The sequence below is a fragment of the Pyrgilauda ruficollis genome, unplaced genomic scaffold (genome assembly GCF_017590135.1).
Source record: "Pyrgilauda ruficollis isolate IOZ18807 unplaced genomic scaffold, ASM1759013v1 scaffold2, whole genome shotgun sequence".
Lineage (NCBI taxonomy): Eukaryota > Metazoa > Chordata > Aves > Passeriformes > Passeridae > Pyrgilauda > Pyrgilauda ruficollis.
The window spans coordinates 17581389-17598173 of NW_024519206.1; the positions used below are offsets into that span (position 1 = coordinate 17581389).

At 37.9% G+C, this 16785-nt stretch overlaps 1 protein-coding gene across 4 annotated transcripts in view; it reads right to left on the reverse strand.

The window, feature by feature from the left end:
* Positions 1-16785, reverse strand: part of TOP2B (DNA topoisomerase II beta) — a 61718-nt gene that overhangs the window by 20114 nt on the left and 24819 nt on the right. For all 4 annotated transcript variants that reach the window (XM_041466170.1, XM_041466168.1, XM_041466169.1 and 1 more), the window contains exons 8-18: positions 16566-16739; positions 12168-12269; positions 11949-12086; positions 10240-10378; positions 6925-7082; positions 6083-6208; positions 5302-5412; positions 5115-5220; positions 4816-4925; positions 450-542; positions 241-355 (exon numbers count right to left, since the gene is read on the reverse strand). In XM_041466170.1, the coding sequence (XP_041322104.1) occupies positions 241-355; positions 450-542; positions 4816-4925; positions 5115-5220; positions 5302-5412; positions 6083-6208; positions 6925-7082; positions 10240-10378; positions 11949-12086; positions 12168-12269; positions 16566-16739 (1372 nt within the window). The remainder of the gene's footprint in view (positions 1-240; positions 356-449; positions 543-4815; positions 4926-5114; positions 5221-5301; positions 5413-6082; positions 6209-6924; positions 7083-10239; positions 10379-11948; positions 12087-12167; positions 12270-16565; positions 16740-16785) is intronic.

The window sequence follows — 16785 nt, forward strand, 5'->3', positions numbered from 1 at the left end:
GCCCAGAACTGGACACAGCAGATGTGGCCTCACCAGGACTGCACCTCCCTTGATCCCCTGGCACTGCTCTTCCTAAAGCACCCAGGATACCACACCACTGATACACAAAATGATAACAAACACATGCATGGAAGTTCTTATATTCTCTACTTGAATGCATTGATTCCAGTGCAAATCACACCTCTAAAAACCATCAATAAACAGAAATATTCAAAAAAATCATAATAATTATCCTCTTACCATCAACAAGGGAAGGGATAGATCTCTCGTTGTCTGAATTTGAGAAAAGGATCAACTCCTTGTTAATGAAATCATTGTAAGTCAAATGTTTTGTTGCTGTGCCATATAAAAATTGCTGGAAAAAAACACATAAATTATTCATTCAATACAAAAACTACATTACATTTAAATCTCACCTGGCAGATTTATTGCTATTATCTAGGACTAACCTCGGGAAGGCCGTGTAGTCGACGCTGTCGCCTGTCTTCCATGAAATTTGTTAACCATTCTTTTCGGTCATCAATCTTCTTCTTACTGAAGGCCTGGAAAGATTCCAAGTACACTAAAGTATCAGCATATAAATGTTTGTGCAAATGTATGCTACTCCAGTCAGAATTTTAAGTATATTGCACTTTCTGATCAAGTATTCAATAAGGTTTATTTGGACAAGCTAATCCATATAACTAACGTTTACATTTAAGGAGCAGTACCAGTACATGACTTCTCAGACATTTTTGCACAAGGTTTTCCGAAATGACAGATTTCTCACTGTTTGCAATTTAAATTTATATTGCTTTCCTGAAATCTTTATACATTTAGACGAATCTTATCATTCTTCTTCCCTTCTTCACATCAGTTTTGCTTTGACACACAGGTTTGAATGTCTTTCCTTACACAGCTTTAAGGTTGGGTTCATCATCTAGACCAAGCTGTAACCAGATCTCATCAAGACAATCAACTGAAGATATTAGAAAAAATATCCCACTCTTGTCCTCTCCATGCCCTCTTTGCTCTGTCAATAACTTGCAGCTGTTCCTGCCTCACCATCCCTAGCCCTCTTATGAAAATTGACAACCTGACAGAACTGACACTGCACAAAAAGCCTAAGCCAGAGTTTGGGCCAGCTGACTGACGGCCTCAGCCTTCATGATGACAAGGCATCACTTTCCAGCAACCACTTATCACTACGAAAGGACACAGGAATTTGTTCTGACTTTGTGGTGTTACAGAGTTCCCCTCCAGTGAGTTTCTTCTCCCAAAAAGAGAAAAAGACATAAAAACTGGGTATGTGGTTTAAACAAGATCTTAACTACTTTGGAGAAATTCTGTGAGTTGCTGAGGTATTGCCTTTTTTTTCTCAGGGGATAACATGTAGAAGTTTCATCATGTCCTGATTTCAATCACTCTCCTGCACAAGAACACACTCATCAGCACTATCTTTTTCAAAGGACTCTGACTGGAGCACTCCAAAAGAGCTCAATGAGTAGTGTCAATTCCTTGGAGACCAAGATGCTACATAAAAAATATTAAATGTAACTTAGTTTATGAGAAAGGGCCTAAGCCATATCACCCTGTTTTGCATCAGACTGACTGCCCTTGTGAACAAAGCTTGATAATCACAGTGCCAGACATCTTAAAATTTAAGATTAGGCTTTTGTAAAAAGCAGGACTAAATTCTTACCATTTTCTTCTGGCTCCTTTCAGTTTATCTATACCTTTTCTAGACCACTGAAGTGACAAATGACCAAGAGCTGGATCAGCATAAAAATTATTTCAATAGAATAAAAATAGAATGAATGGAATTAAGAGCTGTTCTCAAATATTTATTCTTCAATAGAATAAGGGGATTTTTTTTTTGTTTCTCCACTTAAAACTGCTCTTCCAATACGTCATTTACTAGCAAAAGAGTTCTTCAGAATGGTGAAGAAGTTGCTCTGTGAAAGAATTTTTGCTTTCCTAAATTTCAGCTACCAAGAGGTCTGCTGGGGCCCATAATCACATACCACCCAGAGGTAAACTTGGGATGGGGATTCCAGTGATCAGCTGAGGAAATGCAGGTGGAAGTGTAAGTGAAGCTTCTGTACACAGCTCCAGCACTAGCTGGTAGCTGCTGAGGTGCAACAGAGGTGAACAGCTTCCTCCCAGACTGAAAGAATTCTATTTTAGGTAACAGTGAGGATCAGCCATAATTGGTTATGTGGCCTTATATACCAGTCTGTGTATGGAGGTCTCTTTGCAGAAATAGTGATCAGAATTTTGTTAGTAAAACCACACATTTTACTGTACCCACAGGGTAAGAAAAAAGTTGTTTTGTCTAAGATAGGTATTTTCCCTTTATTTTCCCCTCCTACCCTTTTTTCTCACTAATGTCACCTACAATTAAAATAGCAAATTGAAGTTGAAATATTTCTTGAGAAAACAGCTTCGTTCCAGGTACTTCATACTTTGTCCTTCCACAAGCTTTCTTCAAAACACAAGTATTTTCCTACACACAACTATTTACAAAACTTCAAATTCAAATAGGTAGAGCATGTGCATGAATACATATATGACACACTGACAGATTTTCAATGAATAAAGAATATTTACCTGATCTTACTTGCTCAGAAACACAATACAGACCCCTAAGTAGACATGAAACATAATTTGTTTGGGCTGTATTGCCCAAACAAATAAAAACTTGCCAAAGTACTTTCTTGTTCTGTCTTTAAAAGCAATTTTGACTGTAACATTTCTTGCTATTCGCACCAAACAAAAGTACCAAATCTAAAAGCAGAAGGCAGAGCTCATTTTGTGGTGTGGATTAAGCTTATTCCAGAATTTAAAGCATTTTCCAGAAGAGTCTTTCTCCACCCACAGCATTTTTTCAGTGCTGTGGTTTAATGCAGTTTGGTTTTTAGTTGGGGAGGGAGTCCACGAGCTGCGGAAGTGGCTCCCTGTGGGAGCCTTGGCAGCTTCCTTCTGGCATAACCAACCAGCTGGCTAGTTTTGAACACTGACACCGTGTAAAACCACTCAACAAAGCTGAACACACCTCTGTGACATTCACATTTAAAAATCAACAGGGCCTGGGAAAAGCCCTCTTGCTTCCAACCTTTGAACAGGTAACTGGGCACTGGCCGGCCCGGCCCTGCGCGGCCCTCGCGGCCTGGCGGGGCCAGGCCTGTGGTGCTGGCCTCTTCCTGGGAAACCCCACCAGGTTTGGTGGGACCGCCGGTCCATTTTTTTTTATTCCAGCAGCACCACCAGGCCATGGTGCTGGGGGCCATCTCACTGCCAGGAGCAACCATGCAGCCAGGACCAGCGCCGGGAGTGGCCCCACAGCCAGCACTGAGCCGGGAGCGGCCACGTGACCAGGATTGTTTGGCCGAAATTGGTGCGGCCACAGATATCTCATCATGGCTCGCAATGAACTTTGTTTGCTTAGCTGCTTTTAGCCAGCCATGCTGTGGACAGAAGGACAAAAGCAGCAGCAGCGGCATTCCTTTTATGTTTTTCTGGTGCCCCATGTGAAGAGAAGGTGCGGGGTGGCACCGGCAGCCAGCGTGACTCGCATGGTGTTGGCAGAGACCACACGACCAACAGAGGGGCACGGCAAGCGATTTCCCTGATGCCAAGCCTGGATGAGATCAACCTTTCAGCACTGCAGAACTCTATAAAATATGTTTCAACTGATAAAGCTTGAGAAAAAAAATGAACCTCCGAACACCAATTCTCTCCTGAATCAAGAAAAAGGAAAGGGTGAAGACACGCAAAGAAAACAACATGGGACACTGAGGTCAGTGAAGAAGGAGTCAAATTCTAGATGGGAGGAGATTGAGGAGATGCCTTAATTTTGAGCTGAAATTCTCTTGTAAGGCTATGGTGAAGATATAATTGATACATTAGACTTTGTTTTTTCCCTGTAATTCATGGAACGCATTGGGGGGGATGTAGCATTCTAACTACAGCTGTGAGCAGAAGCACCAGTGTTGAAATAAGCAGATGTTGCAGTGGCTGTGATTCAATGAGAAGCTTAACTGCGAGAGATGAGAGAGATGAGAAACTTTGCCCCAGGAATAGAAGAAGAAAACCTTTGTTCCCAGAGATAAAAGAAGCTAACTTTTGTTTCTCTACTAGAACAATTCATCCTTAAAATTGTACCCCAATTAGCTGAAATGACCCATGGTGGTAGTTATGGGAAAAAACTACCAAAATGTGGGAGGGACTTCACAATTGCAGATTTCTGGGTGGCTGCTGATTCACTGTGACACTGAAGCCACGAGAGAACTATTTCTTGTGGAGAAGTCCCCATGGCATGGCAAGAGAGACTCCTCTCCCTAAGAGAACTGAAGAAAGACTATTTTAGAGGTGGTAAACTGACTCAAAGTCCCAGGTTTTGCCTCTTTACATTGTCAGTGGGGAAGAAAAGAGGGTGTGGGGGCAGGAGAAGTTTTCTGAAGGTTTATTCTGATATTCTTATTATTTTTCTTTTAATTCTGTTAATAAAGTTTTCTTTATACCCTTTAAAAGCCTGCTTTGCTCTCTTCCTAATCCTTATCTCGCAGCAGAAAATGAGTAAATAATTCTAGTGGGTGCACTGGCATTTGGCCCACTTCATTAATTGGCGCTCTGGCCAGGAAATGAACGATTGGCGAACCAAAACCACTACACTTAATCGGTGTTTCCACCCATTTTCCGAAACTGCTACACTCAGGTATTAAAAAAAAAAACCCAAAACCAAAACAAGACCTGTCAGGACTTCCTCATGTGCCATTTTCAGCACACAATTAAAAATAGAACATATCATATAGAAGCACTTTTGTGAGTTCTTACCAATGTAATGGCAGCATCATCCTCAGGCCCAGCGTATCGAAACAAGATCCGATGTCTTTCCATGTCTGCAAAATATTCCTTTGCTTCTTTAGCAGTGCTGGTACCCAATCCTGTACAATAAAAAGAAATAGTTATTCAATATTCAAAATTTAAGTTTTATTATTTTATCCCTTTTATTTTCCTGGGAATATTATAAAATCATTATGTAAGATATTATCATGAAAAGCTATAATAAAACTTCACAGCACCCATTTATTATTATTTATTCATAGGGTTCATATATTTGTTTTCGAACAAACCTTTGTAGTATTTTATCTTCCATGCTTTATGATTTTCCATATGCTTTTTCCACTCATCAAATTCAGGAATACTATAGAATGAAAGTTCTTGCTTATTTTTGCTTGCCTTTGAAAAAACAAACAAACAAAATCAACATTTCTGTTCTGATGTAAGTAATCCATAAAATCTCAGTAACAGAACCCATACCTTCACAATAGGGGTGATGAATTCCTCAAGAAAACCATGTTTCAACAGTGATGGCCAATTGTGATGAATAAAATTGATCAACAAGCCCTTTATGTGAGATCCATCCTGATCCTGAATCAGAACACAAAAACATGAAGCATTGTATCAGATTCCCCAAACCACCTCAAAAAACCCACTCACTGGCCTGAATACATCAACACAATATCTGATGACAGAAAGCATAGAAATGAACAGTTGGTTTCAATTTGGATTCCAAACTGGACCCAGGTGTGAAATAACCACCTGTGAAGGCCACTGTCCCTGAGCTATGAAAAAGCTCTTCCAAGCCAAGTACATGGTTGTTGTTCAAGGTTTCTCTTCCTGTGGCATGTTTTTGCTGAGCCAGACAGCTCTCACAGACACCACAGAGTTGAATTTTTGTGGAAAAAAGCCAAACCCGGCCACAATTCTCATTGGTGGCAAGATGCTAGATAGTTCAATCATGAGATTATCCAAAAATAATTGCCTACATTCTTGTTTCTACCTGACTTGCTAGCACACCATGTCATTTACTGTCTACTTTTGTCCTTACTTTCAACATATTTTTTAATTATCAACAGCATGTTTTTATTATTACTTTGGCTTCTTGATATTTTCTGCAGCAAAGTTCAGCTGTACATTCACGGCAACCACAACAACACAGATAAATTAATCCCTTAAAGAAACCTCAGAACCTACAAAATTGCAGCAAAACACATTGTAAGAAGCTCTGTAGATTAAAACCTGTGAATTTTAGACTTACCTGATCTGTCATGATCATAATTTTTCCGTATCTCAAGCTTTTCAGAGATTCTGGATCTTCATAGCTTTTCTTGTACTGTAATCCAACTATTTTGATGATGTTGTTGATTTCTGCATTTTCCATAATCTGTACAAAAAAAGTTATTGTGCAGCCAGTGTAAAAACCAGAGGTTCAGAAACATCCCAATCTTGATTTATAGCTATTCTTTCAATGCACCCTGACCTCAACTTCATAAGCTTTTTATTCCCACCCCTTGAAGCCTTTGCACTTGTAAAGATTTCTTCTGTACAGTCAAATTTCCAAGACTGCACCACTCTTTCTCCTCTACACCCAGAGCATTTTGGATCAGGAAAGCTGGGAGAAAACTGAATGTGTAACAAAAAGTCATCTCACAAAGCTGCCTTCTTTTCCCACTGTTTTTATGGGCATCTGCAGCACACCTCTTATTACAGACAAATTATGAATGGCAGCAGGACCAATATGATGGGGTAATGCTGCTGGCTGCTGACTCATGTTGTGAGTCTATGAAATCACATGGTAATGGAGAGAATACAAAGTTTTAGGGGCTTTAAGTACTCATGTGAAATGTGAATATGAGTCATAGCAAGATTTCCTTCCACTTGTGAAGAAATTAGCCTTACCATCCCAGTACTGCACTGCTGCAGTTAATATTTACAGGATTATCCCCAGCTTCAAAATAGCTGGTACTTTATGAAATCTCAGTCACAAAACTTGCATGAAACAAAAATAGAAATTAAAATATGAAGAAGCAAATCTAGAAATCAAGAATTAACAGGAGCACATCCATTTGTCAGCAAAAAGGAAAGGACAACACCACACACCTGTTTGTGAGAAGCTTCTCGGACATTGAGAATTTTCCCCCTGAGTGGGAAGACTCCGTATCTGTCTCTACCAATAACACCTAGGCCAGAGACAGCTAAAGATTTGGCTGAGTCTCCTTCTGTTAATATCAACGTGCAGTCCAAGGAATGTTTGCCACCTGCAGGCCAGGAAGAAGTAGAGGGAAGGTAAAAATCCAGAAAGTGTAACTCAAATAAAAGAAATACAGTTGAATTCTTTCTACTCTGCAGGTTATTTCCTCTCATCAGTTAATTTAAATAGGCTGAATTTCTCTTAGGGATGGCCTTCCATACCACTAAAACTCCACAGCAATGAGTCCTTAGCAGCACACTATGGATTGCCATGGACAAGGAGCAAAATAGGCAAAACGGGATGCAATGGTGGCACATCTTATATAATGGTTCCCACACATCTGCACAAAAAAAGACAGATTGCATCTCTACCTTCACCATTTCAGTTTGCCAGCTGCAAATTTCTTACACACATACATTATGCATGTCTGAGTTACATACAGGAGTTATTTCCCATTCTGCATTTTCACTTTCCTCACAGTATATTTTAAATAGTAAATTGTTAAATCACATTTTTGTGGTTTTCCCTTTTAATTGTCTATCAGCTAAAGCCAGACAACTGTACAAAAAATTGTGAGAAAAGCTCAAACGATGAGAACATTTGCACTTCTTCCAGCTCACAAATTTCTCAAACAGAAAAACAAATCTTTACTAACAGTGTAATTTGGATTCTACAAGATACACAGCATTTTGGTGCCTGCGTGCTCAAAACTGGAATGACATTTATGTTCTGCCTATTGCAACTGTAGCAGTGGAATAGATGTTCTAAATAACAAGCAGGCTGAAAAAAAGGAACCCACCCTTCTGCTACAGTGCAAATGCTCATTAAGTAGCTTTGCTATTTTATCAAGGCCTATGGTAGGAAAGACAAAAAACACTTCAAGCTAGTTGAGTCTCACCTACTGCTAATAAGGCAGAGTTTTGAATATAGTGGTATTTAAAATGTGTGCTGTAATTTGCCTTTACCTGGTAGATAAAGGCCACCCCACACCTCCTATTACACAGAACTTACATTCAGCACCTTTAGTTTTCTGAATCAAGACGTGGCTTAATATAATCTAAGGCAGTTTTTCACACTGGCAGTGACTACCTACCAGCAAGGTGGACTCCAGATACCTACAAAAACATCAGTCTTCTGTTTTAGAATATACATATAAGCCAATATTTTTCATAAATGAACAGCAGAAAACACACGTGAATGTCATCCAAGTTTATTTTCTTCTGGAAAGGATGCAATCTGTAGCAATTAATTTCATGGAAATACGATATGCCAGGTTATTTTCCTGAGCACAGCTCTAAAGAACTCCAAGACAAAATTACATGAACCGACAGGTTAATAAAATGCTTTTATGCTTCACCTGATTTAGTAATCTAGCTGCTCCCTTACAATCCTATATACTTAATTTTTGTTTTGATTTCTACCTCTTCTCCCCCAACAAGCCACAGATATGTATAGCTGCTCAAGATGGCAGGAATGACCAGGTATAGGACCCTTTCTTTACAGAGGAGGGGGAGGAAATCTGCAGCACATGCATCACTCTACAGATACTCATCTCTCCTACACTTTAGCATTAACTGGCAATGATTAAAACATTCAGGGTACCAGACATACAAAAAAAACTGTGAATGCTGGACCTCGGCTTCAAACTCTCTCTTGAAGTAAAATCAGAAGTCTAAAAACCACAGGAATAACTGAAGTCAGAGGGGTTTGTGGCCAGAGACTGCTCTCTCCCTGCTGCACTTCCTGGGTGTCCACCCTGAATGTGCAATGTCAGAAATCCAGCATATTCCACATCTTCAACAAACCAATACCTGGCTAAGCCTCCTCAGGAGATGCAGAGTTCTCTCAACATTAAACAATAATTAGGCATCAGAGAAATACCTGGGTAACAGGCATTCAAGTCATGCAAACCTTTAGGCATGAGTGTTCAGCCCAAATGAATCCCTATATGCCTTTTTATTTGAGGAACTTTCAGGATGAAAACCAACAGAACATTTTATTAGGTCCCTTGTTACAGACTCTCCCTTCCCCTCACCCCCAGCCAAAAAAAAAGAGTAAGAAGTTATTTTGAAGCCTGATCTCCTAAGCAAAGCTAAAAATACTACCAAAAAAGTGTGTCCAAAATCATTCATTATATGAGTTAGGAGCACTAGTCTTGATATCCATGAAAATACATAATTTCTTCAAGCACACAATCTTATTGGCAAGAAAAGTATCAGGAACATATATCTGAATGAGGAGTGAAAATTCCACAGGCAAAATATTAGAGTAGATGCGATTATCAACTTTTTGAGGCAAAATATGACATCTGAATAAATTAAAAAGTAATTAAATACTGAAGAAAACTCAATTAAAAAAATTAATAACCAAGGAATCAAAAAGAAAGGGAGGAAAATTAAACAGAACCATCATCTCATCAAGTGATCTTTGGCTTGAACGTTGAAGCACAAAAAAACTCCAAACCAACCAAAAAACCCAACCAAAACCAAGCCTCTTTCTTAGTGTTCCATGCTTTTACATACTCAGCCACCCACATATTCCATTGCAACTTCCCTATCTCTGTTTAATGTGAGGATGTATTAAAAACCAGCTAACAATAAGACAGATTGGCAACATTTCGAGCTCTTTAGCCACGTGTGCCCCTGAAACCATTCAGTAACAGCTCCCATCCCATTGCTATTGGCACAAAGATGGCCAGCTGATCCTGATCCCTTATCTGTGCTAAGGAAGCAAGCCAGCAGAGATTGTCAGCTTGCCCTATATTCCCAAACAGGAACCTAATGGCATTTAAAGTCTAATGAAATAAGTCTCTTCAGCCGTTCCCTCAGGTCTGCACACTATGTGATTTACTTCCTATACCTTCTGACCCTACAAAGATTCTGATCTTTCTACATTAGAAAGGTCAAGAAGACCAGTCACCTCCACAATGGAATACCGGTAACGCCATTCAGCAGGAAACCACAATTAGAAGATACACACTCTTCCAATACCAACCTAGACTGCCACTTTTGTTCAGTGTCATTAATTCTCTACCCTAAAGAGGACAGCATTCCTGACACCAAACTCACCATCATGTTTCAATTCTAGCTCTAGAAAGTTTAGAAAACCAGAAAGATTTTTATTTAAAAACACATAAGGATGAGAAATAAAAAGTCAGGTTTCAAATTAGCATGTCTGTGAAGAATTTATGAAACAGTAAAGAATTTAAAAGTAAGCACTCTTACCAGCATCATTAGCGTCATCCAGTTTCGGAATGCCCTTGATTTTACTGTGTTTCACTGAAGAACATTTTTTGTTCAGTTGAGTTTGTGCCTTAAATTTGACCCAATTCAAAATACTCTCTATGATACCACAGTTAGAGGCCTACAAGCAACAAATCAGAATTGTGGATGAGAAAAATAAAGCTTCAGATACCAGATTCTTACACGTCGGTTTTAAATCATTAACACTGTTTCTAAGTCCTCTAAATTTTAAAAATTGAACCTATGAAAGGTCAAGGGATTAACAGACACCTTAGTATTTAGCACTTTATGCACATACAACTAAAACACAACACAAAAAGAGTTTCCTTTTCCACCACTTCTATAACTGATGGAAAGAGCAAAGGAGAGCTAACAAGAGGATGTCTTATGCTATGTAGTTGATGTGCTGAGACATTTTAGGTACTAAGCATTTGTTTCCTGGATTTTGACAGCAAAAAACAGCCTTATGGGATATTTATGACCATTTAAATTTTCTTTGGAAATGACTGAAAATAGCTGAAATTCAATGAAAAATATTTGAGAATAAGCTTTCTACCAACCACTTGAGAATCTGATATCAATTTTAGAAACACATCTGCAGCAAAAATAGCATATAATATATTTTCTAAACTAAAACTGCTTTAGGTTTGGTTTCACATCAAAAGAAAACACAGATGGAGCAAAATACTATGAGCTTTGGCTTTTAATTATCCCCCATAATACAGCATTCGTTGCTGAGATTGTGCTGCACATTTAATGCATCTGGAAATCAATGTTTACTTCTGGGAATATTAAAAACACTATAAATCAAACCTGCTGATGGTAATACAACATGTGTTTATTCTTCAGATTTTGTTATACAAGACTGTTGTGGTTTTTTTTTTTCCTCTAAACTCTATAGGAATGTCATCCATAACACAGAATTAGAAGAATAAACCACTATACAATCAGTAAAGTTCTGATGCCAGGAGTATTAGCAATGGCACTGTTCTCCCCACTACTGGAGTTTCATTTAAGGCTACTGGCATTAAATAGGACTTAGTAAAATGAGTTCTGGCTAACAGAATTCTACTTTTCCTTCATTGCATGAAAATGTAGTAGAGGAAAAACCTCTCTGATATATTTCTACAAATACATTCATTTAGAACAGCAATTCTTAGCCCATCTACAGAAGAATTTTTAAACTTACTTCCTGACAATAATGATCATTTTGAATACTACAGGCACCATTTTGCATTTCCTTGATTACTGGACAAAAAGTAAATGTGAAATATCCTCTCTCTCACTCTTCACTCCAGTGAAACCAAATAGAACTGATACCAAAGAGTAAGGCAGACAATATTCTCAACTTCAGAAAAACATTTTAACACAAAAAACATTGATCAAGGACCTCGTTTAGATTTTAAGCGTCTAATTCATTTCATTTTCCAATGTAAATGCCAGAATCTCCAACAAACAAGTTGATCAGGTGAATTTTAAATCCAGGGCAACAATCAAAATACAGTCACTGCATCCATTATTAAGACCAGAGAATGAACAGACATTCCTTCACCCCACTTCCCGAGTATGCAAAAGTCACTGCAGTACCACAATGGACTATAACTAATCTTCTGCTATAGAGCATACATACACTTGGTCCAGTGTGTCAATTACCACTTCATAAAGGAAAAAAAAAAAAGAGGTATACTTACTGCTTTAAAAAATTTCTCAGATAGCTGGCACTTGGACCCAAAACTTTTAGGCTGCAATGTCATGTTTTCCTTTGTCTGGGAATCAAATGATGGGTTTTCAATCAAGCAATTAACGAAAACCCATATATGGTTCTTCACCTGTTTAAAACACAGAAACCAATTTACTCAACAAAATTCTCACATTCCTCTTTTTCAATATTTTTGCATAAAGTTACTTGCCTGAAATGGTTTGACTGAAACTCCAGCTTTATTCTTCTTTTTCACCACTTCTATCAGTTTTCCCACAACCTGATCCACCACGTAGTCAACATGCCTACCACCCTGAATGAGGGAAGAGGAAAAAAAACAAAATAATAAACAAAATAACCATTAAATTTCCTAATAGTTTTTAGCTGTATTAACAAAATTCCTGTAGTCATATATTGGTACAGAAATCCATGCACATTGAGTTGCATCATAAGATAGAAAAATCTGTTTTTTCCAGGTCATTCAGTCTTCACTCAAGTGAGGATGACAGAAATTAATTGATTGATTACTCAAATACCTTCCTTTAAATTTGTAGACAAAAAAGCCAGAATATTAATAAAATGTTAAATTCTAGTGACTGTCATAGGAAGTTCATATAACTTTGACTAAAATCTTGTCATGAAAAGTGGAGTGATGCAGGTATATCCCATAAAAAGAAAACATACCTAACTCAACATTCCATATTTTACACAGATGACCTTTGCTTTAGATCAGTTAGCACCTTACAAAAACACAGAGTAAATACTGGTTCCTGTTCAGAACAATCTACATTAGGGCAGACAAAACAAAGAACACATGTCTATGGAGAAGTTCATCACGAAGTAACAAACAGAAAAACCCTAGCTCTTTAAAGCTGTATTTAAAACAAAACTGAGGAAGGAAAAAAAGGTCTTGACAGGTACGAGGAAGTACAGGATAGGTAAGAAATAACACAAAACCGAGAATAAAGTGCAGCCAAAAAGAGGAAAACAACTAGCAATCAAACCCCAAAAGTTAGGTTTCTACATTTTAAGACAGAATATGCTTGTGAAAAGATTGAAAATGTAAAGAAGTTGAATTGATGGGATAGCAGCTATTCTCAGCTTCATGCAGAAAGCAGAGATTTAAATTAAAAAACAAAAAAGAGAGTAGATAAAACTAAAATGGTTAAGCTAGTAAATATTATTAGTCATAACCAAACCAGTAGTTGCACTTCAAAGAAATCATCTGTGGTTTCTCTCAGTTCCTAGAGTCATCTACTAAAACAGCAACACAAACCATTAGAAGCACCATGCAAAGTCTTTTCTCATGGCTTTTCTTCTAAAAAAACCAGCCAACCAAAAAACCCGCATCCAAACCCCAAAAGCTGCCAAAATTAAAACACAACTGTTTTTATCCACATATGCATGACAGAGTTTCAGTAGAGGAAGAGTTCAATGGAAGGCTGATCTATCAATATCCTGCCACTTTAAAGAAAAATAAATCCATTTCCAAACTGTAAAGAAATGCTATTACCAGCAAATATCAAATTACACGTTTCAAAATCATTCCACACTTGAATGGCAATCTTGAAATGCATTTCTTTTACTCATCACATTACTGAAATCTTATGCTTATGGGAACAACTCAATATATTTTTGCATTTAAAACTTTAGCAATTTTTAAATTCTGCCAAAAGTAGCATCTGACATATCAAGAAAACTAGCAATTTACTAGTTATTATAGCAGCTCCTATTCTTAGGAGATACTAGTTATTACAGCAGTTCCCTGTTCCTGAGTCCATTCTAAAGCCTCCAGCTGCGAGTGAGGGATGTTCTAGAGAGCTGGAAGTGCACAACCTTCTTTTTCCAGAAAGTAATGATGGAATCCCCGTCTTGCAAACTTCAAGATGCAAAGGTATCTAATTAAGTGCTAACAAAAATCTTAAAAATGAAACTTTGACTGCCTCCTATATACTGTTCTATTCTTCTCATAGACAACAGTTTTCATTGATTTGGGGGTAAGCTACGTCTAAACTCTATGGACAGATAGATGGTTTATATGGTAGAAAAATTCAGAAGCTAACTATAAATTTGAACTTTTCATTTAATTAGTTTTACAATTTCAATCCTATTTTCTTCTGCATTTTTAAAATTATATTTATTTTATGAAAATAAGTCTGAAATCTAGAATAATCCTGAACTTTTTGCTCCAGCAAATTTTACCAGGTTGGGATTCTCTCTCCATGCAAGTCCATGTTCTGAAACTGCAAATGTATTGGCTGAACATTTCTGCTAAAATGACTGGTAGTATTACAGTTAGCAGTGCCACCATATTAAAGCATATACATAGCATTAGATTGCTATGTTAATATTTGAGGCTTCTACTACAATTTCTGCCACAGCTACTATTTGAAATTCAGAATTTAAGAAGACCATGTTTAATCAGTGTTCAAGTCTCACTGAAGGTTATCTGTACAACTGATATCTGTTAATAGCTACAAACATTCTTTCAAGAGCTGTATCAGAGCCTGAAGTCGAATTTTGTGGTGGTCTACTATGGCAAAACTTTGATTAAAAGGGGAGCTGAAAAAGGTAACCAATTTACAAGAACTAAACAAGGGAGTTGTACCTCAGCATACTGCCTGACCTCCCAAACACCCCTCAAAAAACACCACACGAGCAACCTAAAAAAAAAACTTACTTGGAATTTACAGCAAGTTTAAATAAGATGGGGGAAAGTTACGGCTGGGTGAAATTTACCCATATGCAGAAACAAAAAGCTGTCAGCAAACAGCGATAATTAACAGCTAGAATGAGCTCCTCACCTGTTAGCAGATAAGGGGGCAGGCAGCCTATACATTTAATTGCTACCCATTATGTCCCATCAGTGGGTAGCTGCTCAACAATTGCTGGTGAGGGGGTTCACTGCCCGAACATCCCACACCCAGTAAAACACATAAAGCATGGATTGAGAGAGGGGGGAAAACTAGAAATTACAACACTTACTTTTGAAGAATACACAGACCTATTTCTTAAGCATATTTCAAAAGAATATATAATAACAATGTACGTGTAACTGCATGATGGTGAAAATTGATCCAGAAGAGTAAAATCCAAAATCTTCAGAGTGAGTGTATGCAATTTATTTTACTTAGGAATCAGGAAGTATTCAGTATTTTCAAACAAATTTTTTAGCTTGGTATCAGTCATAATGAAGTTTCTCTATATTGCCAGTTTCATCATAAAAGTATTGTACACATCTTTAGGGTCATGTTATTTTTCTTCTTTATGTTGCCTTATGTTCAGGCCTTCAAAGAGGCCTAAACTAAAACAAAGCTAAATAACCTTTCAACTACCTGATTTGTCATCTCTAGTTTTGACAAAGTTTTTAACTGCAATGCACACTTAGAAAGTAAATATTCTACAATTAAATAAACTTGCCCTTACCAGAGAACATTCATTCAGCCACACTGGGAGTGACTGAAAAGAAGTTATGTAACAAAAATTATGTCCCACCAAACACTGGCTACACATTACCTACCACCAAGATTAACACTGACATTCCTGGGCACCTGCTAGACTAAGTGTAACCACCGGTGCTTATGAACCATTTGTGCTACCATTAGAATTTTCTTCTGACTCTTTCAACAGAGATCTGAGCAAGTAGAGGTTTCAAAAAGCCTGATTAACAATTCTTATCCTTCCCATCTTTTGGAAAGCTCACAGTTAAGATTCTCTAGCAACAATCTCACCAGTTACTGAGACTGCTTGTTCTAGTTTTGTTAAATCCAGCTTGTTAGATCTGCTACCTCTAACTAGACTGTTTAGGGAGAGCTAACTTAACTGCCTAGTTGTTAGGCCACTCATCCAGGGCAATTTGTGAAGAGCAAAAGTGACAAAGGCTTTTTTTTCACCATGGTGGACAACAGATCCCTAAATCTAGTTCATGTCAAAAGGGCGTAAACAAGAGTTAGGCTGGTTGATTTCAGGTGATTCCCTTCCTGCCTGACCATCCCCACAAGCTGAGAAGCGCTGAGCACAGTATGCTGAGCACATTGCTGCTTTAGCATAACTTCAGAGCTTTCCTTGTTATTATATCACTACCACTACAGTTGCAAAGAAAACCTAGGTATCCTTACGAAGATACACAAATAAAAGAAACTTCATCTCAACAACTTCAGGGCAATTTTTTCCATCATAAAGCAATAAATGGACAGTCATTTCTCAAGAACACCAAAAGCCATTTTTGTCCTCCAAAACTTGCTGCTGGTAGCTTTAAAGACATTTGTACACTTTTTAACCTTACTTTCAGAATTATCTTATTACAATGTGTTTAAGAGGAAGAAATAAATTCTCTTCATTTTCTTCAACATCATGTATACTCACATAAGACATCAGTATCACCAATAATGATTACTAGCGTTTTCAAAACTAGTGCTTATGTAGAAATACTGCTATGAATGTATTTTGATTGCATTCAATTGCTCTGCCAGCTCCTCTCATGCAGTGGATTACCTCACCTTTTATTTATAGCAACCCAGACTCACTGTTTTATCAAACACCTGACTGGGCATAGCCTCAGCACGCATTTTATCATTTCTATTTCGTACCATTTGATCTAACCACTCACCTTTGTGGTAGCTATACTATTTACAAAGCTGATCTGCTGGAACCCTTTCTCACTCAGAGTGAGGCACACATCCCATCGTTCATTCACGACTTCGTGGATGACTTTGAGCGCGACTCCGGTTTCATCCAGCTTGTCCTTAACGTAAAGATCTACGTAGCTGCGAAATCCATTTACCTACAAGTAACAGGTAACAGTCACTACCCTCTGCACCAAAGACTCA